At 35.8% G+C, this 24,886-nt stretch overlaps 2 protein-coding genes across 9 annotated transcripts in view; one reads left to right on the top strand and one right to left on the bottom strand.

Moving 5' to 3' along the window:
- Positions 1 to 2,019, top strand: part of fam189a1 (family with sequence similarity 189 member A1) — a 346,103-nt gene extending 344,084 nt beyond the window's left edge. Inside the window, exon 11 of one of the 2 annotated variants that reach the window (XM_031898054.1) lies at positions 1,315 to 2,019. In XM_031898054.1, coding sequence (XP_031753914.1) covers positions 1,315 to 1,500 — 186 coding nt within the window. In that variant the 3' untranslated portion in view covers positions 1,501 to 2,019. 2 annotated transcript variants of the gene reach the window in all.
- Positions 2,020 to 6,507: 4,488 nt separating this feature from the next.
- The window catches only part of apba2 (amyloid beta (A4) precursor protein-binding, family A, member 2), a 158,168-nt gene continuing 139,789 nt past the window's right edge, over positions 6,508 to 24,886 (bottom strand). For all 7 annotated transcript variants that reach the window (XM_031899155.1, XM_031899157.1, XM_018092413.2 and 4 more), the window contains 2 exons: positions 13,682 to 13,822; positions 6,508 to 11,606 (listed from right to left, as the gene is read on the bottom strand). In XM_031899155.1, coding sequence (XP_031755015.1) covers positions 11,535 to 11,606; positions 13,682 to 13,822 — 213 coding nt within the window. In that variant the 3' untranslated portion in view covers positions 6,508 to 11,534. The remainder of the gene's footprint in view (positions 11,607 to 13,681; positions 13,823 to 24,886) is intronic.

Raw genomic sequence — 24,886 nt, 5'->3', positions numbered from 1 at the left:
ACTTAAGGTATGGAGATCCAAATTACGGAAAGACCCCTTATCCGGAATACCCTTGGTCCCGAGCATTCTGGATAATGGGTCCTATACCTGTATATTTTTTTTTTTTTTTTATATATATGTTGCTTTTTTATGTAGCAAATGTCTGATGATTGGTAGATGCCCCTCACATCTCATAACATGGCTTTAGATTTTGGCAGAGGCCTACTGTTTATACTGCTCTACTTTAGGCATAGCCCTTATATCACCAGAAATCAGAAATCCAGCATAGCTATTAAAGCAAATATAATAAAAGTAATATGTCTGTTCTTTGCATCTGGAATATGTCTCTAATTGTCATAATTACAAAAATGTAAAGGCTTATTTAATACTGATATTGACCATTAATTGACATATTATGAGGCTGAATATAGCTGAATCCTGCTAGCACTAGATAGTGATAGAAGACTTGTATCAGCTCACTATAGGACTAAGAGAGAGTCATGGTAGTCAGCAAGGACAGCCTGTGTCTTAATGATGATTGAGTATTTGGGAAAGAGCCCCCACTGATGGTTTAGCAGCTAGGGAAGTGGAGTGTGTAGACAGCTTAGTGAGAACCTGGTAGAGCTGTAGTGAGATGGCTCAAGAGAAGCTCATACGTTATATAAGGACACACAGAGACAATGGGGAGAACTGGATAAGTAGAGGAGACCTCCTTTAAGGGTACTGTACTAGTTCATTTCCATATGGCAGGAGTATTGGAGGCTTGTGCACGCAGAAGAGAGAGGATGATCCATGCTGTGATCATTCTGTAATTATATATACTCTTCAAGAAGTAATGAATACAGTCTGCCCTGCTTTATCACATTAATTTGTGACATGCCTACTTCTTGTAGCAAAGACCATATTCCCTGTTTGGGAGCTTACCAGTCATAGGTACCAACTTTACATGATGCCTACAGCAGGCACTAGTGTTGTATGGTGGGGAACACTCTTCTTGACTGCAGATGGTTTATTTAATTAAAGGGGAAAAAGTTTTACCAAGACTTATAACCTATAGTAACCAAGTAGCAGGTACTATTTTTTTTTTATCACCTGTTATAAACCAGATTTATAGTTGATTGCTCTAGGTGACTGCTCTAGATGCACGCTTAGCTACATTTCTTACAATACCCTTATTGAATCACCTCTGCTGAAATATAACCCTTAGTGCCATTAATTCACATCTATTGCTTGAGCATATATAGACCTCAGCAAAATAAAAATCTGTATTTTTTTCTGTATAAGAAAAATGATATAGTGACAATTGCCTACTAACTATATATTATATTTTAACAGGTAATTACAAGTTCTCAGCAAAACATCAATATCTCTAGAAAACGTCTTCAAGAAGATCTTCATCTTCAGAGTTGTGGAGCTCTAAGCTCTCCAGTTGCCTTCCTTCACAGGATACATCTAACACATGAAGTGGATCAGGACAGGCCACACAGCTTAGTTGGAGTCTGTAGGGAAACAATTCTTTGATAACAGATAATTTAAAAAAAAATTGCATGCAAACTTAGGGTGATCAATTCCAGGACACGTCTTCAGGCTCCGTCAACCATATTGATTAAAACTCAGTTTCTCCTTATGGAACTTGCTCATGCATGGGACTAGCATAAAGGACCGTTACCATGCAGATTTCTCTGAATGTAATGTTTTGCAAACAAACAAAACCAGTGCAAACTCAATTTCTATACAATTTCTACATTTTAAGATGACTGGAGTTGGATCTATTTTTTTCTTTCTGAAATAGAGATTACAATATTGCTGCCATGTAGCTCCATAAAATAAACATCATCTTTTAACAATGATTACATTCCAAAAAAAAGGGTTCATAAGGCTTGCACCATCATCCAATTCAAACTCTGCACCAAGGAAAGATGATGAACAACCAAGAGACCCAGTCTTCAGAAGAATATTGTTATACAACTCAAATGTATTACTTTATGTACCTCAAAGTGTTTTCACAAAGTGTTTTAATAAAAAAAAAATCTATATCTATATATTGTGTATCACCATTCATCTCATCTTTAGATGTTATATTATTATTGTGGTATTAGCTGTACAATCAGTTACACACATACAAGACGGAACTAGTGCAATTACTTATATAATAGTATGAATAGTTCATTATTTTAGAATAGTTAATGCAGTAAAGTGATGCTAAACTGATCATTTACAGAAGTAAAGAGGACGTTCCCCTATAAATTAACATTTAGTATTTTATAGACAGGTCTGGTCTTAACAACTCTGTTTTTACAGTTTTTTTTTTTATTATTTGCCTTCCTATTATGTCTCTTTCCTTACTGCAATTTTAAGGCTATATCTGAATAGTATGGTCACTGACCCTAGCAACCAAGTAACTTGTGCTCTAATACTATGTTTTTAATGCCAATCTTTACTTATTTAGCTTCCATTCTGACTGCATTGGTTGCTAAGGTCACTTGCTTCATGCAGTGGGTCTCTGTGCTTTGCTTAAAAAATGGAAGAGTCTGGCATTTTAAGTATATGATGTGCAGACAAAAATTAGGTTGTTGCTGAACAGATTTTACTTTACGAAATGGTAAAAAGGTAAATTAGCATATTAAGTTGAAAGAACAGGTCCATAGTAAGGTAAGAAAAGCATTATAAAGGATTTGACTTAAGTTCCAATCTGTATATATAATGCACCCTTGTGGGCAGATTTATCAAAATGTGAGTTTAGAGCTTAATACAGAAAAACTCACGTTCTATTCATTCCTATGGGGTTTTTAGAAAGGTATTTTCAGTGGGTTAGAACGCAACATTTGATAAATACGCTTCTAAATATCCCATAGGGGTGACTAGAGCATGGCTAAGTTTTTATGTATTAAACTCACATTTTGATAAATCTGCTCCCTATTCTCTATATAAGTGTAGAATTATAGGGGGCATATTTATCACACAATCATTCACCAACTTTTGTTCATTCCTATGGAATTTTTGGAAACATATTTACCAGTGGGTGAAATAGTTCACAGTTTGATAAATACACTTCTAAAAATCCCATAGGAATGAATAGAAATGTGGTTCTATGTTGAGCTCTAATCTTGCACTTGTGAAAGACTGGTAAAAATAGAAATGAGTTAAATAACACAAATCTTGCAAATGACTTAATATCTATCATACTGAAGGTTTCTTACATAGTCACAAGCCCTTTTAGAGTAAAATATTCCATTTTACTGAGCACTGTATGCTAGAAAGCAGAGGTTTTCAGACATTAAGGGGGTGAAACAGCAATATGCGAATTCAAATTTTTTTAAAACTCAATATTTTAAACCCAATATTTAAAAGACGGTTCAAAACCTCAAATGCTTGCTATTTATTAAGTGCAAAAAAATTAAAAAAACCAATGTAATACTTTAGAAGCTAAAAGCTTGCAGGTTTATGTATACGTCAATGGAAGTTGTCCTAGGCAAAGTCCAAGTCTTTTTTTCATTTCAAGATTTTTGGATTTTTTAATAAATAAGCAAGCATTTGAGTTTTAGGAAATTGTCAGTTTATTGAAGTAGGAAAAAATTCACAAACTTAAAAAAAGGATAAATAAGCCCATAAAGGTTAAGCCCTGCATACAGTCTATCATTTGATCAGTCCCACCCCTTCATCTCATATCAGTTTTACACAAAAAAAAATAATGAAAGCCAGCTCCCATTGACTTCTACAGGACCTCAACAGCTTTCAGATGGCAAAGTTTTGTATTGTTTTTTTTTATAATTTATCAAATGTAAAAACCACAAAAAACACCATTTTCATTTAACTAACTAGCAAAATACATCATTTTTGGCACTAAAAAGTACAATTTGTGAAAACAAACTAAATATGAACGTTAGTAAATTGACTCTGCCAAACAACTGCTTTGGTGGATTGTTGCCTACGGTGGTGTTTTTATTATAACCAAAGTCATGCTGATCCTGATATACAGTGGAACTGAAGCCGAATGGAAGATGTAATAAAAGTCACAAACAGCAGAAAAAAATTGCTTGCATTAGGCATATTTTTCTTTTTATAATTTTACCCCATAAGAGTTGTTTATTTAACAACTTTTGTTGTACCTGTGCCTTTCTTTTGTACATCCGAATGAAACACATGAGCCAATCATTACAAAAATGATAAACATGTACTGCCATGCAACACCTGACACAGATACAGAGATACACTGACAAATGCCAGTTGCTATATTTAAATGAATTTCTCAAAGAGAACTTTTTATTTCCCCTTCTACATCAGACACATGAGATTAAGTGGAAGATAAACCAGCAGACTTACAATGTTTCCATTCTGATAACATGTTATCAAAATGATGATTCACTGCACTTCTCATCCCCGTACTCACCATCTATAATTGTGTAGCCTGTGTATGGGCATATGTATTTGGTCCCTTGTTCTGGCACATACACTATATATGTATCTATACCCCCAAAATTGTGTAAGTAAGGTCTATTTTGCTTAACTAATATGATGAATTATTCCTTAGGGTAACAGGTTCCTTTAAATAATAATTTTGTATATTTTACTTTTCCTTACACAGAGATACAGTAAGATACAAGGAGTTAAATGTTTGAGCTTTTTTTAGCCTTTGTTTGCAAGGAGAAAAATATTCATTCCCCCAGTTCTCCTTAATGCAAATAAAAATCCCATTTCTATCTGTATCCAGTTCACTGCATTCCATAAGAGAAAAGCATATACTGCAGTTATTCAGAGGTGAAAAGTAGTTCAAATGCTGTCAATCCAAATAAAGGTCTCAACAGTGAAAGGCCTTTGGTATCACTGGCTGTCACATGACAACTATTAGGTGATTATTTGGTAGATGTTTTCTGCTGTTGGGCATGAACTGAAACATCCTAAATACTTTAGCCAAAGCAATATGTTGAAAAAATGCTATTGACAAATCAGTCTTAATATCACTTAGCCTTATAATTCACCTCACCTTTAAATTAACATTTAGTATGACATAAAGAGTGATATTCTGAGACAATTTTCATTTCATCTCTCCAGCTCTCGTTTGAAAAGTTCTGCCTGGTTTCTAGCAGCAGTGGTTTGAATGAGAGTCTGGAATATGAATAGGAAAAGGTTTGAATATAAAGATAAGTAAGAAAGAGTAACTATAACAACAACAAAACTGTAGCCTCACAGAGCAATCGTTTTTTGGCTGCTGGGGTCAGTGACCCCCCATTTGAAAAGAAAAAACTATAAAAAATGAAAAAAAAAAAATATGAATTGGCCATTCTATAACATACTAAACATTAACGTAACTAACCATTTTAATACATGATTTTTCTAATTTATTTACCTGTACCATGTCAGGATTCTTTTGCCTTAATAAATGCTTTACAGACTGTTCATAATAATAAGTTCAAGGATTAAACCTGAAACTTACCAGCATTAATGCACTGGGCTCTAAACACAAGTTATCAAGCTGCGTTTACATATGAAATATAAAGTTACATTGCCATCTGCACAGGTACATTTATGTACAATTATGCTGCTTTATGCCCACATGCTACAACCTTATTATTATGCATTTAGAAACGTGTTTTCTTTCAGATCTGTTAGTCCTAAAATGTAGTGGAGGTCACTAGAGCATCTTCCCAAAATCCAGTTTCTTTAGATCTGTGACCAACCTCATGGATGGTGCCTGACCAAGTCTACAAGCTTTGTGGATTGCAGCATACAAAAGGTTTGTTCTATATTCCAAAGGCGTCAGTGGATTCGCCATTGAGATTCAAGAACAGCTCCAGCAAACCAAAGTGACAGCTCAGTTGAACATTGCACTAAAACATCTCAGTAGACATGAGTGACTTCTCATTGCAGCATGTAATTAGGTAGTAAAACAAAGAATGCTTCGTAAAAAGAAGCCTGGGGTTAGAAATAAAAGCATCGTTTTTATTAAGACATTATAGAGTTCTTATATATACAATAAATGCAATGTTGTTGTTTCCAACTCACGTTTACCTGTGCTTTACCAGGATCTACTGCTGCATGTTACTCTTAAAAATATTGATTGAAAATCATTCCTTTCTACAGTACAGGGCCATTTTTATAGAGAAGCTGAATGAATATTCTGTTAGTGTGTGTGATTCTCTTTAAAGCTGGAAGCTTTTGTTGATCACATTCTAATATGCTTAAATGGAAGTACATCTATGAGCAAAAGGATTGAAAAATAAAATAGGTTGCGTTAGTAGAATCAATTCTTTTGGGAAAAACAGCTATAATTCACATCTTTCACATACGGTATACTTGACTTAAAGCAGTACTGTGCGTTTGTCAGATACATAAATAATGAACAAACAGTTGCTCATTGTTATTAAATTTATTAACAGTGATAGCTTAGAGCTTATCCCCTTTCTACAGTCGGCAGCTGCATGCAACAAATAAATCACTCCTTAATATACTGCACTCAGTATGTCTTAATCACTGTATGGTAAGGCTTCTTAAGTCACAGTGTAAACGCTTCAAGGTCCAAGCCAAAAATTCAAGACATTAATCAACATTTATTTTTTTTTAATGGAACACAATGTCACAATGTAGTGGTTTCTTTCTATGAAATTCTAACACTGATTATGGTTATGGTGTGCCACCAACCTGACGAAACCACAGAGCCAGCAAAACCATTTCCATGTGTTCCCTGGTTATGCATTGACCTGTCTCCCCTGAACAGCTACTTCGGAAATTATTTCTGACCTGTAACTTGATGAGAAAAGGTATTTTCTGAAAGTCTAATATTCCTTATATAATATCTGTTGTTTTGTATTGGTACAAATCCCACATACACAGTTCATATGACAATGCTAATAATGAAATTCCTGCCTGTATATGTGATTTATTTTTACATATATTATTACATAAATATCTTCTTGTTCCTGTTAGGTTTGGATAGTTAGCAAGAAAAAGCTTGTGTCTCATGATTCACTCACTGCTCATTTATTAACCCAACCTATCAACAATTAGGTATTTTTCAACAAGCTGCAGGTAGAACAATGTAACCAGAAATTTTGATTGGTTACCAACTTACCAGGAATTACTGCGCAGGTACAAATTGATAAATGAGCTCCACTGTATTTGAAGTGTGTTTAGATAACATAACACTTTCACGTGAAAGATGATTATATATGATCTCAAAAATATTTCGAGGTTTAACACTGTACAGGGTTCTAACCGTTATTTAGTTCTATCATGCGCTAGTTTTTTCAATGATGTTAGTAAAATCTATGGCTTTACATATGCAGAACCCCCCCCCCCCAAAATATTTATAATGAACAAAAATATTATTAAAAGTATTTTTTAATAAACGATCCTAACAAGAAATTTGGTTTTGAAGATTTTGATTGTGAATGTAGTTACTACTGAAATCAGTCTCTCCCCATGCAAGGCCAACAGTATATGCAGGTGGGAAATGGAGTCTTGGCTGGAGGAGAATTGACTGCTGCTATATACACTCTTGCCTCTGGGGCTCTCTGCACTTCACTCTGGATGCATAGCACAAAAGTTAAGGGATGGTAAAGGGAGGGAGAGAGTATGCCTAAGTGCTTTCTCAACCTGCTCCTAATGAATACTGCACAGCTGAATGCAGGGAGAACTGTATTCATATATTAAATGAAGGTCAATGGGCTCCATTTTGGAGGTATTGATGGTGGGGAGGGGTGCAAAGTACAAAAACCATGACAGCAGCATTGTTTGCTCTCAGCACCCTACCCTGCCATCTGTAAATTAACACTACAGAATCATAACCAGAGGTACAGAAAGGGACAAATATTGCATTCAATTTACAAATTACTAAAAAAAATATTCACAATGTACACTGCAAAACTGTTTACAAGTATATTGTTTAAAAGGCAACAATTTACTTTTCTGTTTATACCCCCTTTAAATATTTGAGAAACAGTTATACTCAAATCAAAATCAAGAGATTTGTTAGACAATTACTTTACTGTGGAGATAAGTGTTACAACCACAATACATATTTGTAAATCAGAAATATTGCTAGCACGCGGTTTAGTTGTGGGAAGTAATTCCATATTTTCTCTTTTACACTGAAGGAATTCCTTTTTCAAGTTTGTTAAAATAAAAATAGACCTCATTCAAAGCTAGGTGATTATTTTGAATTTTGTTCTATAACAGGTATGGCTTATAATGTACAAAGAGCACTGCGCTCTGTGTTTTTGCTAAATATAAGTGCAAAATACCATATTGTTGTCTGCTTAGATGTTCTCATAGATAATAGAACAGCTCAACATAGTTTGTCTTAAGGGTTGTTAACCACGTGAAATGGCTCAGAAGCTAAACCTGCCCTACTTTGCTATCAACAGCAAGGATTTACATTCTATGTAAGCCATGAATCAATGTCAGTTTTAAAAAGAAACATGTAAAACTGCATATGCATAATCAAAAGAATAGGCAGTAGCTACATCATGAAAATGCAAATAAAACCTCTGTATACCATAATTTAAATGATAAACTGTGGAAAGTGTAGAACAGTGTGGTTATGGACAGTGTACAAGAAGAGTCTTATATTGTTATTCAGTAGATTTAGTCACTTACTTTATAGTAAAATATTTTCCACTTCCACTACCTTTGCTTTTCACAGCAGTTCATGTAGCAGAATGGACCATTAGTCTTTGAACAGCCTTTGGCTTTAGGCACCTAACTTTAAAGGAGAAAGAAAGCTACTGAGACAGTTTATTGCCAATAGATTAGCCACGATAGTGCAAGCTAGAACGCTATATTTATTGTGTAGAAGGCTATACCATAGCCAAGCAAACAGTCCTAGAAGATCTCTCTGTTTGCATAAGATAGCAGCTGCCATTTTAGCTTGGTCTGACATCAGTTCCCTGCCTGCAGGCTGTTGCCTGGAACAGCTTTCAGCTCAGATTACAGCAGGGAGGGGGGGAAGAGAAGAGAAGACCAAGTTGGGCAGCCTCAAGCCTGTGCCCTGAAAGGAGAGAAGGAAGTCTGATACAGAGAACCATGTAAACAGAAGGAAAGATATGTTGTGTTTCTTTTCACAGAAGAGCAGTAGTTTTGTGACTGTGTACATCTGTATTTAAATAGACCTTTATGGTAAAGCTTACCTAGTGTTTACCTTTCCTACTCCTTTAAAGCTTATAGAACTAGATAAAACATCCTTATAGTTAGATTCAGTGAAATGCTGGTTCATATTTTGTAATGGTAACGCAGTTAAAAACTTTCACATTTTCTCTTCTTTCGAGAGCAAATAGTGGCTTGTTGAATGACAATATTTGGGCTTTCAATTGTAACTAGAATGTGAATGAGATTTTGAGATACAGGTATGGTATTTATTAATCTAATGTTTGATATTCAGGTTTGCAATCTATTAATCTAATGTTTAAATACTATTTAAAAGAATGCAGGCACTCACGTGTATTAGATGCAATGCACCTGGGTATTTTGATTATTTTGGGGGGGTTCTTCAATAAATGATAACAATAGCACAATGGAAGCTGGAGTGTGAATGTGGTGCATTAAGTGGAAAACCATTATATTTACTTTGCTTTAAACTGTGTTTTTTAGGTACTGCCATATGTTCTGCATAGTCAAAGCTTCACCTGGGCTTCAAAAGTTAACCTACTTTCTTCTAGCAAAGCACAGGTCTCAGAAATGATCTACTGGAGAAGATGCCTTCTTTGGCCATGATGCAGCATGAACACCGAGGCCAAGAGATGGATTCTAGACTTTTTATATTTGCCAGTGTTTTCCTTTTTTACATTTTAGTGTTTTAGGAAGCAGAATAGCGATAAAGATTTATTTTCCTAAATCTACTCTCTTGAAGCTACTCATGTTTATTCCCCTTCTGCAATGAAGTGTAGACCATTAAATATGAAATCTTGCTTGCTGTATACCATCTGATGCAAAAAAATATATTTTTCCTTCATAAGAATGGCATAAGCGGTTTCTGCTATTTTGTGCTTGAGGAAAAAATGGGCTTGAAATGGAATATTTCAACAAAACATCTCCACAGCAGACCCCTCATCTTATCTCCTTAGTTATGGTATTTTGCTTCAAGCTTCCCAAATAATCTAGCTAAACCTTTCTCTAAAAAAGTCATTACATATTTCTGAAAGAGCTCCAGAGACAGCACAAAGCTGGTTCTAAGATGTTAAGTCCTTTACTGCCACTTCTGTATCCACCTCTCCTCCCTTCCACAAAAAAACATAATTATCTTTTTATTTGCATTTGTTAGATTGAAGTGTTATCTGCCTTAAATGGAACAATCCTAAACACATCAGAACAACCCTCAGATAACAGTGAATGATGTAGCCCTAAAATCCACTACAACTAATATTTTACACAGAGAGCAACACAAAGCTGCAAAACTGACTAGAGAATAACATGATTCTAAGCATCTTTGAATCCCTTACTTCCTTGTCCCTTATTTTACATATGCCAATCTAAAAGAAGTCATCCCTTTACTCTTCCCCCATTTGTCTTCTTTTGTAGACTGGTTAGAAATGACCAAAACATCTAAAAAAAAAAAAAACAACAACAAATATTTTTAAAAGTAATTGAAGCAAACTAATTTAACTGTACCCTCTGTCTCAGAAAAGATAATAGCGATGTGTTACCCCAAATGCAGCCATCTGTCTTCTGCAATAGACTAAAGGAGGTCTTATTTGATGTGGTTTTGCCAATGGTTGGAAAATGTTTGCCTCTTGTTTGTCTCTATTATAAACCAAAAAATATAACATAGGTGAAATATTAGATCCTTAGATCCTGCCACTAGTTGCTGCCCTAGACATTTTTCAATTTACAAATACATAGCTACCTTAAATAGCCCTAATTATTGCTGAGTCCTAGAGGATATTTTAGAGGTTGCAAGTAGTAATACCTTTTATTGATAACATCTCAAAGAATGTCATGTATGAATGCTTTGAAAGTACAATACAAATGAATAGAAAATGAAATGTAGCTCTTCTGTGTGCAATTTAGTGGTCCATGAAGGTATTACATACAGCAATACATGAAAACAAGAAGGTTAAATATCTTTTAGTTTGCTAATGATCATATAAAACATTATAAATTATTGAATGTACACAATGCCTTTGTTTTACGGAACCATCATAAGAGGGCAGTTTCCGAAGTTGATATGAAGTGGATTTGTTTTTTCTGGTGAAGTCCATTGTTAATCCATCATCACGTGGCTCACACCCTCACACTCACCATTATAACATACTACACATACACGTTAACACTACTTAACATTACAAATAAATATCATTTTAACTCGTCATGATGTGTAAAGAGTTTTAACTGTCTTACTCAGCGATTTACAGATTGTCTTTGTTAATGTTGAATTTGCTCAGAACTGGGTGTCGCCTTTGGCAAAAAGCAAGGGGGAGAAAGGCAGTATCAATCGGCCATGGAGATTTCTTGCATCCTTGTTTGAAATGAAAAAAAATATATATATGCACGGTGTCTCTTTGAAGTGCAGATTTATTGATCTTGCCTGCAAATGTTTTACAGATGGTAATGGCTGCTTCCTCTTATATGTAGAGTGGTGTTTCCTGTCCAGTAAGAAGCCTGAACATTGCTGCTGGCATAGTCTTCATGTGAATCTGTAGAAAAAGTGGTGGAAATAAAAAAAAATCACATTTCCCAAAAGTTCCATGTTCTAAAATAACAGGTAGTAATAGCACTATATTTGTATTCTGGAATTTGCTTAAATATGCCTTTCTGGCATGTATACCGTATGGTATGCACTGGTAAAAAACAAAATAAAAAGCATACACCCATGGTGTGTATGTGTGTAAAGCTGGCCATACATGCACCGATATTATCTTCATACAATATTTGGTGCATGTGTAGCGGATCGATGAGGCAACCGATATCACAAAGGCTGCGGATATTGGTCATCATGGTGATCGGTTAAAAGATTTTTTGTAGTTGAAGGTGACTAGTGATGGCTGAAATAATTTGCCAGGCTTGAATTTGCTGCAAATTTCCACGTTTTGCCATTGGCAGATTTTTTCACAAAACGGGCAAAAAAATTTGACAGAAAAATTCTTGCACAACAAAAAAGTGTTGTCAGAGGCAAAAACAATTGTTGGGCGCGTTTTTGATGCACGCATATTTCTTTTTTATACACATCAAAAAATTGGTGCCACGTCAAAAAAATAATGCATGCACCAAAGAAACGCGCAACATTTTTGCCGTTTCACAAATTTTTTTGCAGTTTTTTGGCAAAATGGGACAGATTTGCTCATCGCTACCTACGACCAATGATCAAAGGAAAGATCGTAATTGCTATGTGTATGGCCACCTTTAGACTTCTAAAAATAATCCTCTCTCTTTATGGCATATATGAGATCAATAGAATCACCCAAAATTCAGCAACAGGTTTACCATTTGAGGGCATTCTGAGATTAAGCCAATTGTTAGATTATCTCAGAAGTCTATGTTGCACACAGGCTGTGGCTGCTACTGATAATAAAGACACAAGCACATTGTTATGTGTTGTTTTAATAAAAGATACATCTGTATTCGCTCATTGTATGCGTGTAAATGCTGCCATGCCACCTATTGATTTCACTGAATATATAAATCAAAACATGAATATAAAGTGACAGTAACCTCACTCAGTTGCTCTTATCACACTGAAACATACAATAAAGAGCAGGAGGAATAAGACCTGGGAATGAAAAGATTTTTTTTTGTAACAACCTTTTTCCTTCATTTGCTTTTGAGTATCAATTAAACTCATCAATAAATCATCCAAACAATGTTTAAAGCCTCAGGTTACACAATGCTGCTAAAAGAAATACCATGTCAAAGACTTTCCAATTAAATATCTTAAAAAAAACATTTGACAAATGGATTATTGGAATTTTCATGATTTACTTATCACAGCCATGTTACACAGTGCTTTTTAGAATATGGTCATCATAGTCATTTGTCCCTATATTAGTGGAGATTATAGTCTAATGGGGAATGCAATAAAAGTAATTTCCATGTTAATAGAAATAAAAGTCTGCAGACCAAAACAGTATTTATCAATTCATCAACAAAAAGATATTGTACATATTTCAAATATATATATGCCACAAATATGCTTGGGGACAAATCATATCTGAAAGCATATGCTCGTTTGAGAATATTACTAATGCTTGTACTAAGAACCCTACTAAAAAAGTAAAAAATTACAATCATTCCTTCTATATCTAATGAAGACATTTTTCTTGACTAGTTCCTATTTGCCTTATTTTTCCTATCATTGCTTGGACTTCAATCGGAATTTTCTGTCCGATTTAATTGCTCTTTAGAAACCTTATGTTATATTTCTTAGTTTTTATCCTCATAGTAAAAATGTTTTACTCATTTCTTGTGCCTGTTTGAAAAACTCAATCATTTGAGCAGTTTCCGAAACTTTCGTAGTCGTTGCGACAAATACGACTTTGTCGCACAAATTGACACACAGTATGAAAAAGTCACGGAATTTAACGAAAATATTGTAGAAATAACACAAAGTTCTATAAATTAGAAAAAATGTTAATTTATTCTAATTCGTACTCATTCGACTTTGATACATCTACCCCTAAATGTAATATTATAGAAAATAAAATATTTATATGCTCAACTCTCATGTAGGACCATACTAAACTTACACCTTGCCATCACCTTCATATAGTCTTACCTCTCCCACGGAATTAGATAGTGCTTGGACAATTTTCTCATGGGCAGTAGCAACAACACTTTGTCCATTGATCTCAATGATTCTGTGTCCGACTCTGACTCCACCTCTCTCTGCTATTCCACCCCTCATGAGGCTGCAGATCTGAAAGATGAATGAAAGATCCGGTAACGGATAATATTGATTTTGTGGTATTGCAATTTTTATAGCCCTGGCACATTAGTCTGATTACTTATCAGTGCTGGTGGAGTTGTCCATTTCCCTGCCACCGGCACACAGGCACACACACAAGCACACTAATGTCCATTTAGTCAAAAGCCATTAGGGCTGATTCAGTAAGGTGCGTTAAAACAAGCGCTATTTATAGCATGTGTTAAAAATGTTATCGAATCTTATTTTTCGCGTCTTAACACACGATTCACTAAAAGGATACTTGCGTTAATTTAGACGTGATGCTGTTTGCATTATTTAAGTCGCGAAGACTACTTGATTAAATCACACTGCAAAGTCCATATTGTGTTGCCAAAAGCTCATGAACTGTACTTTTCTATAATTACTGCCTGCCTCAAGTAGGTGTTAATTTTCGCACAGACTAATGCGATATTTAGTGTTTGTGAATCATGCGTTAGTATTATTTCTGCGCAAGAATTAACGCAATGCGTTAAAATTATTACATTAGGTGGCACGCTATTTAATGCACGCCATATGCGACTTAACGCATGCGATAATACTGTAGCGAATCGCGCTTTTTTTGCGTCAATTTTAACGCAAAAAAGCATGCAATAACGCTTATCAACCTTTAGTGAATCAACCCTATTGTCTGAAAGTATGTTTTTTTTACTGTTGGAGAAAAATGGAGCATGCAGAGGAAAACCACACAACCAAGGGAAAATACAAAATTAGTGCAACTCATGTCATGGAGAGCTGCAAGGTAGCAGTAATAACTCTTGGGCCACCTTTAAAAACCCTTTCATTTCAATTAAAGTTTGTACTTATAAATTAGTATACAATATTCTTCAATGGTAAGTTTCATTCACAAAAAATAGGAATAATGTCAGTAGAAAATGTTACTAATGCTATTCAAATGAAAACTGTTGATGTATGTCAGCAGTATGTCTTTGGAAACTATGAAACATATTCAATAATGAAATATATACCATAAAAGATAATCACTAGTTATTTTAGACAACCTAAGCAGGTTATTTTAAATTTAAAATCTTATATGTTGCTTTTCATAATATATTTGGTGCAGTTTGTACTACAGCTTTTAACCTACAGTATGATCTGTTGCTTACAATGGTTCTGATGATTTTCTTTCACTTAAACTTACGGCTATTGGTACAGTAACCCTACCATTGAAAAACAATCGAAAAATCAAACTTAATTCTGTAATTCTGTCAGTAGCTAAATTATTAACCCCTCTATTTGCATTTGTATCTGTGAAGAGGCGGAGCTTTTAAAGCAGTGTATAGGTAACAAAACAAAAATCTGAAGCACACCCTTGTACTGATGATTATGGTGTTAGATATGGGAAAGGGATAGGTAGTTTTGATGTACAAATAGAAGGTGCTTTGACAATTGTTTTTATGAATGGCTGTCAGGATCTATTAATATAATTAAATTGCTGCACATTTTATATTTCTTCATATATTCAGAATGTATTTTATATATTTAGTGTTTAGTTTGTTGGTTTTGTATAAATCAAAATAAAATAATGCTTACAAAAAAGTAATAAAATCATATCAAGAAACATTCCACTTGCAAATACTGGATATATGGATATGTATCATTTTTCTTTTACTTCCCCTTTAGGATATTTTTGATGAACAATGTTGATTAAACCATAATAGAGGTCAATTAAAGTATCTTCACCAACTTGTCATTCTAGCAGATAAAAACAGCAGCCTTATGGCAGCCCAACAGTGTACAGTGGAGATGGCCTTTTACTTGCTGCAGCTCTAAAGCAGGGCATCTAGTAATCAAAACCCCACCACCGTGGATGCATATTGCTTCTACAGATTCTGTTTTTTTTGGGGGGGGGGGGATAGTTTCATTTTTGAAAAAAATAACTACAAAATAAATGTAAATACGCTGGGTCTATGTGCTTTTTTGTGGCAACAGAATTTCACTCATCACTAGTAGCCTTTTGTCCAAAATTAAGCGAGTACATTGACCCAGCTATTGCTATGTAAATTAACACATTATAGATGATATACTAATATATCTCAAACAAGGAGGTAACATGTATTTCTCAGCTGCAAAGTAGGACTCTTCAAGGCTAATGTAGCTGAAAATGGAAAGCACTAGAGCAACACTAACCTAGACATCAGCAAAGTTTTCTAAGAGATTTCAGTCTGTGCGCTTAGAGGAAACAATTTTCTTCTCTTTACAGGGATATTAAACTGCATTTAAATTAAAGGAACAGTAGGATTTGTTTATTCAAAGCACTTTTCCATAAGTACTACTGAATAAAGAAAAAAACTGATTTCAAATATTAGTTTACATGTAGTAAACAGTGGTCCAGTAGCCCAATGACTCATAGGGAAACGTAGGGAAGCAGGGGCATGACAGAGCCGTAGGGCAGACATAGCCACTCCCAGTTGTAGGTGATTGGTGGATTTGTAGTACAGGTATAAATACTGAAAACCGTTCCCGCTTCTCTATCCATTTTGGGCAGCATAGTAAAACGCCCACCCTCCCTCCCTATAGAGGTGGAGGCAACGAGTTGTTGTTGGCAGGGTGAATGAATTGGGGGAAAATAATGGTTGGGTTAGGAAGGGAGTTTAATAGTTAATTGGGGCTGGCATGCCTGGAACCTCAGGGGTAAGAAAGTGGATCAGGAGGTGAGTTTTGTTGGGTAGGTGGTTCCGGGCTAGAAGGGCAGCTGGCGGCGCCAGTTGCGCTGCGCAGTTATTGGCTTGTTACGGTTTATGGTTATTCAAAGTTGGTTGTTTGTTATACAAACATTTGTATTATGTTTAAAATAAATTACTAACAAACTTTGGTTGTTATTAATAAATGTTCTGCGGCCATTTTATCCCAAGAATTGGTGTCCGTGTGTTTATTGGGGATGGTAAGTAAAAGAGGTAAAGGGGTTAGGGTTGGGAGAAAGCCGGGTCAAGATCCGACGTTGCTCATGTCATGTAAGATCCTCCATGGGAACGTTTGTTTATATTTAGATTTATCAAAATGTGAGCTCACCACAGAAAAACTCACCCACTATTCATTCCTATGGGATTTTCAGTAGTACATTTATTAAATAGTGAACTCTATTACCCATTGATAAATACACTTCTAAAAATCCCATAGGAATGAATAAAAAGTGGGTGAGTTTTCTGTGGTAAACTCTAATCTCACATTTTGATAGATCTGCCCCATTGTGTCTAACAAATATAATAGATTTTAATGATTAAGTAGAAAGTTGGACAGTAGGGTTGCAGTAGATATGATCCACTTGGAGTTTGCCAAAGCATTTAATACAATGCTGCATAAATGACTGCTTTCTAAACTAAAGTCTATTGGTCTTTGTAATGTTGTTTTTTGCATGGATAAAAAAAAATGTCTAAAGAATTTTGTCAAATGTACATTCTCTACTTGGAGGAGGGTTGTTAGTAGGGTGCAGCAGGATTGGGTCACTTTTATTTAATTTGTTCCTTAATGACTTAGGAGAGGTCATTGTACCCTATGTATGTTTGCAGATGACACAAAACTATGCCGGACAATTCATTCCATTCAGGATGTGGTATCCTTGCAGCAGGATCTGGACAAAAAAGTTTAAACATATGTATTAAAAAATTGCAAGCCCCTTATACCCTTAAGTGACCACGTTAAGCACATTTACTATGGGCAATGCTGATACATCAATACATAGCACACCTATGCTTACCTTACTATATACATTATCTGATTCCTATCCTCCGGCCTTCTAAAGCCACTCTTATAGTACATTCTCACATTAAAACCTAAACAAAACAATCATTTAAAGCTACTAAAATCCAAAGTAGTCCTTGCTCAGTTACAACTTTATTCATACTGAGAGTGTTGGGCTATGGGTTTGCATTCTACAATATGTCATATAAACCTACAAAAAATCATGTGCATCTCAAAAACAAACTTCTGCATACATGAGTTTTATACATTGGCGATTAGGAATTGAGCTAAAGTTGTTTTCCCTAACACAGCTGTGAGCACTTGGCAATAGATTTTGACTGAGGCAGTGTGGGGCGGATAATTCTCACTGTGCCTGCAGCAAGAACAGAAGTACAGAATCACACTGGCAATCTTCAGCTTTCATTTTAAGATGACTACCACTGAGCTAAAAGAGCAATCCCAGTGGCTGAGCCTTTGTCACAGGAGATAACTTGCGCCCATTCCCTTTTGACATAGTACAGCATTAAACCAAACAAACTGAAAAACTATAATCAACTTCTAAAAAAGAGCTATGTTGATGTCAACAGACCAATCTAGCTATTGTGCATCACCTACAGTATCTGTAACTTGGAAAAAAAGATTTGTGCAAGTATTGTACACTACTTCAGGATCATTTCTGACTAGAATCTAGGTTTTATCAGGTGATTTTAAATAGATTCTAGTATTCTGCAAAGACACAGGATGCAGGATATGGATAGATATTACAGATTCTCACCAATCTGAAACCAAAAATACTATTTGGGTAGGTGATACTAGTTACAATCCTATTAAGCCTCCAGTCCTAAAGGAGACCTGGACTAAAAGAGCAAGAATTACATATAAATATAATAGAATTATATTTTTAAATCATCTTCAGAAGGGAAATACATGTTTAGTTTATATTTTTACAGTAGTGGCAATTAGGATAAGAAAAAGTACTTCATACTAGCTAAATTGATCTGACACCTACTCAGAACTAGCGATGTAGCGAACCTCAAAAAAAAATTGCGAATATTCGCGAACTTTGCGAACCCCATAGACTTCAATGGGAAGGCGAACTTTAAAACCTAGAAAAGCCATTTCTGGCCAGAAAACTGATTTTAAAGTTGTTTAAAGGGTGCCATGACCTGGACAGTGGCATGCAGGAGGGGGATCAAGGGCAAAAACTTCTCTGAAAAATTGACACACGCCGTTTTTCGAAATGATCGGTAATTTTGCGACTTTTTCGTAATTTCCGGCGCTTTCGTAAAGTTATCGTAAGTTTTGCGACTTTTTCGGAGCATTCGTAACGTTATCGTAAGTTTTGCGACTTTTTCGGAGCATTCGTAACGTTATCGTAAGTTTTGCGACTTTTTCGGAGCATTCGTAACGTTATCGTAAGTTTTGCGACTTTTTCGGAGCATTCGTAACGTTATCGTAAGTTTTGCGACTTTTTCGGAGCATTCGTAACGTTATCGTAAGTTTTGCGACTTTTTCGGAGCAGTCGTACCGTTATCGTAAGTTTTGCGACTTTTTCGGAGCATTCGTAACGTTATCGTAAGTTTTGCGACTTTTTCGGAGCATTCGTAACGTTATCGTAAGTTTTGCGACTTTTTCGGAGCATTCGTAACGTTATCGTAAGTTTTGCGACTTTTTCGGAGCATTCGTAACGTTATCGTAAGTTTTGCGACTTTTTCGGAGCATTCGTAACGTTATCGTAAGTTTTGCGACTTTTTCGGAGCATTCGTAACGTTATCGTAAGTTTTGCGATTTTTTCGGTGCCGGCGAACCCAAATTGCGAACATCACGAAAAGTTCGCGAATTTGCGGACTTGCGAACACCCGATGTTCGCGCGAATTAGTTCGCCGGCGAACAGTTCGCTACATCTCTACTCAGAACTAGCAATCCTATTGGCTTAGATCAATTTGAAGATTGCAAACTGCTAGTTAAAAGTCTTATGGTTTTTATCCTTCATACTGATCACATTTTACAAGCATGAAAATAATTTACATTAAATGTGCCCTTTGTTTGCTGGCAGTGTTTTCAAAATTTGGCATTTCTGTGGTTATTTTATAGTGGAGATCATGACAATCATCATTCTGGTTCCATAAGGGCAAAATATTCAACTTATTCACTAAACAGTTGGGCCTGTGCTTGTTTTGACTACACATTTGGGTCAAACTGCCCTTTAAAGGCACCAGTTCACTGTTGCAGCACTTAGCTGAGCAAGTACTTTAGGTTACTTAGGGATCTGGCAGGCCTTTGATGTTCATATATTTAGACCAGTGTAATCAATGTTAAAACACTGGGTCCCTTCATTAGTTGTAGTATTAGGTGTAATTGTAGTTATAGTTTTTACTATATGTATACTTCCTTATTGGGATATATCAATTTATTATAGTAAAATATTGCTCTATATTTTTGGTGAAGCAAAATTTCTTAATGATACAGCTTGACTATGTTCAATCAATCCTTAGATGGATGCGACCCCTAGGATCTCAGTAGTGTCAGTTTATACACGTTTTGCACGTATACGGGTATAAATATACGTGTACATAACAAATTTCTTAACCAACAATATTAAATTATATTATATCATATTTTATCATATGTTGACCAATACTGAATGTATAAGTTTTCAACGGCTGTTATTATTTGTACTGCAGATTATTTTTCTGCATAATGTAAATATTAATGTTTGAAAATATTTTAATGCCTTTATTTGGCTATAATGTTTAAAAATCCCAATAAAAATGATTGAAACTAAAAAACACTGGGTCCCTAAACAGACCAATTTTCGGCCATTTTGCTACAAAATGGCTACTATGATTAAAATGTGTTATTTTAGACTGAAAATAAACCGTTCAGTTAAGCAATATCCCCAGAAGCCTTTGCATTTATATACAATATTTTTTCAAGTAAACTCATTTTCTTTGTGCACAACAGGGGGGAGAGTTAAAATGAGTGGTACAGCAAAAGCCCTACTGCAAACTGCTTCACACTAAGAAAAGACTATTGAGTGTTCGTCTGCGATTCTGTCTCAGAAGTGCCATTTTGCACAAAGCCAAGATGAAGCAGGAAACCAGAAAAAGAAAGAATTACTGCCATGTGACAAGCCAAGTAAATAACTAGCAGCTGCATGCATAATGAGAAAATGACATGTAGGTGGAAGATGGTTAATTATACACATTCTGACAAATTATCCCTTCCTCACAGTGCCACGCATCAGCTTGAGAGATGTGAGCTTCCAGCCTGTGTGCATTTTTTACAGTTTAAAAAACTATAATGCAGAACTGAAATCTAAGTGGCCGCGCTGAGCTAATCACAGAGAATCTATGTTTAATACATCAAGGAGAAAAATAACTGTACAACACCTCATAAATATTATACTGCACTTTTACAAGCACAATGGGGGTCAATCATGAATACAAGTGTTCTGTTAAATGACTTGCAGTGGTATCCACAGATTAGGCTTTCAGCAAACTATCTAGCACAGTTCTTGCAACGCCTAAACCTTATAAATAGGTCACCAAAGTTTTTAGGGAACATTTTCTTACACTTAGTTATGAATCTACAGCTGTCAAATACATTTAGAGGCAGTTCTGAAATGCAAAATTCCATTAGAATTTCGTTATTTTATAATAGTGTTTACATTATTTTCATGTTTCACCAAATCCACTAAGCAACCATACAGTGTATATCCTATGGACAGGGGGACTGAATCCCCTTGAAAATACTATTCCATGAAGCTAAGGAAAACCAAAGGTAAACATTCAACATTTGTATTTATTTAGCTATTTCCATCATGATTAACAAGCATTTGGACAATGTCAAGCAACTTAAAACATTGATCCTAAAGAGACCCACAGTTTACACTCTTAAGATTGCACGACTGTACTTTTTCCCAGAAGCCCCTTTAATAAAGTAAGAAAGAATCGCACATCACAAGGAACAGCACAAACTCTTATTTTTCTATGCTTTTTTAAGTTCTTCTGATTTAATTTGCTCCTACGAATATTTTAGGCAGTGAGATATTGCACTACAGTATAATAAGGTGCCATTGCTTGATTCTTTTAATTCAGTTTAACCAGCACAACAGTAAATATGTGCTGACACTTTGCCTCTATTTTTTTAAAAGAACAGTTTTGTTTCTATTTTTAATCACATGCCTCTTTCAAAAACTGGGCTACTGAACTACTATTTTGCAGAAATCATTTTTTTTTTACTCTCTATAGGCGTATTTTTAGCGCACATTTTTTTGTTGCGTGTCTTTTTTTATGTCCAACTCCAAATCCATACCTATCAAAAAATGTATCTCATCATTAATATTTTACTCTATTCACAAAAATGCATGATATGTTCTTAAGCCTGAAATATTTTACCAGTGCTTGGACATCCTAATCCCTGCACTGTAATCCGTCATTAACAGCAGATTATGATCTTTCAATAAAAAAACACCTGTTGTATAAGATGACAAGTGGAGAGGTATCTGGTTAAATGTAGCACTGGCCTTTGGTCTTACCAGTAAAACATGAGCAAGACAGGTGGAACACATTGGTGTATATTTTTCATGCTGTGTAAAAAGTGGAGTGAAGATTTACCGGTGATGTTGCCCAGGGCAACCAATCAGCAATTAGATTCCAACAGTTAGAAAACCAAAGCAAAGCATCTGATTGGCTGCTATGAGCAACATCACCGACAATGTTTTACTCCACTTTTTACACAGCATGATAAATATACTCCCTTGTAATGAGTCTTTAGTCAAAATGATTACAAATACTCATCTTAGCTGAGAAACCAATATTTTCAAAGAGCTTTGCTGAGTAAATACAATGTAAGCCAGCACACACTTATAAATATGAGTACCCAGGCTCAAAATGACTTGTTTGTCTACATTTATTATCTCTTTTCTAACTGCTTGGCACAGAAAGAAAAAATGAATCCCAGCCATCTCTTTACTGAGCAAAATAATCATTTCCTAAGTTTTTAAGTCTAATCTGCCTTTGTCAGGCTATCCAACAATTATGTGTCTGCTATATACCAGTAACTCTGTAGCTTGCATTGAAAAAGATTTTCTAAATGCAAAGTATTTTTCTTCTGTATTGTAAAAGCTTCTCTATAACAGCCAAACAACAGGTTTCTCTCTGCTGTCTGGCATCTCCATGGGTTTTCATAACAGTTTCATAATGGGTGAGTATCATGAAACCTGACGATCAACTATGCGTAAGCCTCTTCAGCTAATGCAGCAAACACTACAGTCATGCTCCAGCTGTCAGAAATGTTCTGAGACATTCTACTTACAGAGCACTAAACTGTGCTGCCCATGAATACTAACAAATACCAATAAAAGCCAGAGAATGATTCAGAACTCAGTGATGCACATCGCATTGTGGCCCAGCATACCATTCTGATTATGTTGCTGAAGTCTACCATCTACTGGTTTCTGAAGGAACATAAGTGGCACATAGTGTTATTTTTATGCTGGAAGAAAATATTTAAGTAGTTTAGGAAATGAAGCATGGAACATCATATCTCCCTTGGTAAGAGACCATTAGGAAATGGACAGAAAAGGATAATTCAACAAGTGTAATTGCTATATTTTTATGCAATTATTGTTACTGCAATAATCCATTTTTTTCTAGAATATCAAGCCACAAGTGCGTAGGATATGCAGAGACTTAACTGTTCAGAAAAATTGTGCTTGCTGTGTACGAATAGTAGCATATAAAAAGAAACATATATTTGAAAGCATTTTTTCATATATGATGGACAAAAAGTTATTCCTACTACAGATAATAACGGGGGCACCATCAAACCAAAATAGGCCCTGGCATTCCAAGTACACAGAGCCCAAACATCTTTATATTGGTCACAGTTCCTGGGCATCTGTGGTTCCTTGTGGCATCCTACAGCAGCCCCTCTGGCCAGGGCCGGAACTAGGGATAGGCAGAAGCATAGAGCGTAATGATGGGGGAGGCGCAAGGCAGGTACCTCTCCTGCCTACCCCTAGTGCATGCTATCTTGTCCCCGCCGCTTGTCATTACATGGAACACCTAACCCCACAACATCACTGTGCATGAGTATACTTCTTTGCGTGTGCTTATGCAGGGGGCTGGGTGCAATGGCGAGGTGGCCAGCCAGGTTGTCTAGAGCACCCAGTGGGTTTAGCCCACCCCTGCCTTTGGCATTTGTCAGAATCCACAAATTGCCAGTCTGGGCATGACCTATATATATATATATATATATATATATATACAGTATGTGTCCTGAAGATGGCATGAGTCTAAGCCGAAACGTTGAATTAAACACCAATTTTTTTGCATCATACAAGTCCTGTGAGTGCAGTTTGTTTGGGCTTACTAATTATGTAATGTTAACCATGCACTCAGGCAGTACCTGGAGTTTTCTGTGTGCACCATTCCTGGACTTTTAATATATATAATACAATTTTAATGGTAGTGGGATAGCAATTAGCTACAGACTTACACTTAATCTTGGTGTATTTGTGAAAATGAAAAATAAATATGACAGACTGTATAACCTGGAGTAGCAGGGCAAATATTGCATTGGGAGCCATGAATAGGGAGCTTGTTCTTAGCTTTATTTGAAACAGATTTTCTGTAAAACAGCTGTTGCTGGAAATGTCAGTGTTTGTTTAGTATTAATCTGATGAATATAGCATTTCTGATGAATTTTATGATCTGCTTCTAACCATTTACACACTTTCATCTCCAATGAAAGCAAAGATTTGTTAGAGGCTAATGCAAGCGTGCAGCATGCCTCTCATTTCTGCATGTTTATAAGTGGATGCTGTTATTGAAGTAATAACTACAGAAAATGATTTCTCTATGAAGGGATGGAAATTATTATGCGTGTCCCTTTATCATACTGTGCATAGAAATATTTTTCTTCCATTATTATAGATATCCTGTCCCTGTAGCTCAGTTTTATGTACTAGGTGACAAGTAACCTATTCAGTAAATCAGTGTTTTTCAACCTTTTTTGGGCAAAGGCACACTTGTTTCATGAAAAAAATCACGAGGCACACCACCATTAGAAAATGTTAAAAAATTTAACTCTGTGCCCAGCAGCAGTGCCCCCCTAGTACATTGGTGCCCAGCAGCAGTGCCCCCCTAGTACATTGGTGCCCAGCAGCAGTGCCCCCCTAGTACATTGGTGCCCAGCAGCAGTGCCCCCCTAGTACATTGGTGCCCAGCAGCAGTGCCCCCCTAGTACATTGGTGCCAAGAGCAGTGCCCCCCTAGTACATTGGTGCCCAGCAGCAGTGCCCCCCTAGTACATTGGTGCCAAGAGCAGTGCC

The sequence above is a fragment of the Xenopus tropicalis genome, chromosome 3, assembly GCF_000004195.4.
Source record: "Xenopus tropicalis strain Nigerian chromosome 3, UCB_Xtro_10.0, whole genome shotgun sequence".
NCBI classification, from domain to species: domain Eukaryota; kingdom Metazoa; phylum Chordata; class Amphibia; order Anura; family Pipidae; genus Xenopus; species Xenopus tropicalis.
The sequence above is the reverse complement of the archived record's forward strand: the minus strand, read 5'-3'. Positions and strand labels throughout refer to the sequence as shown.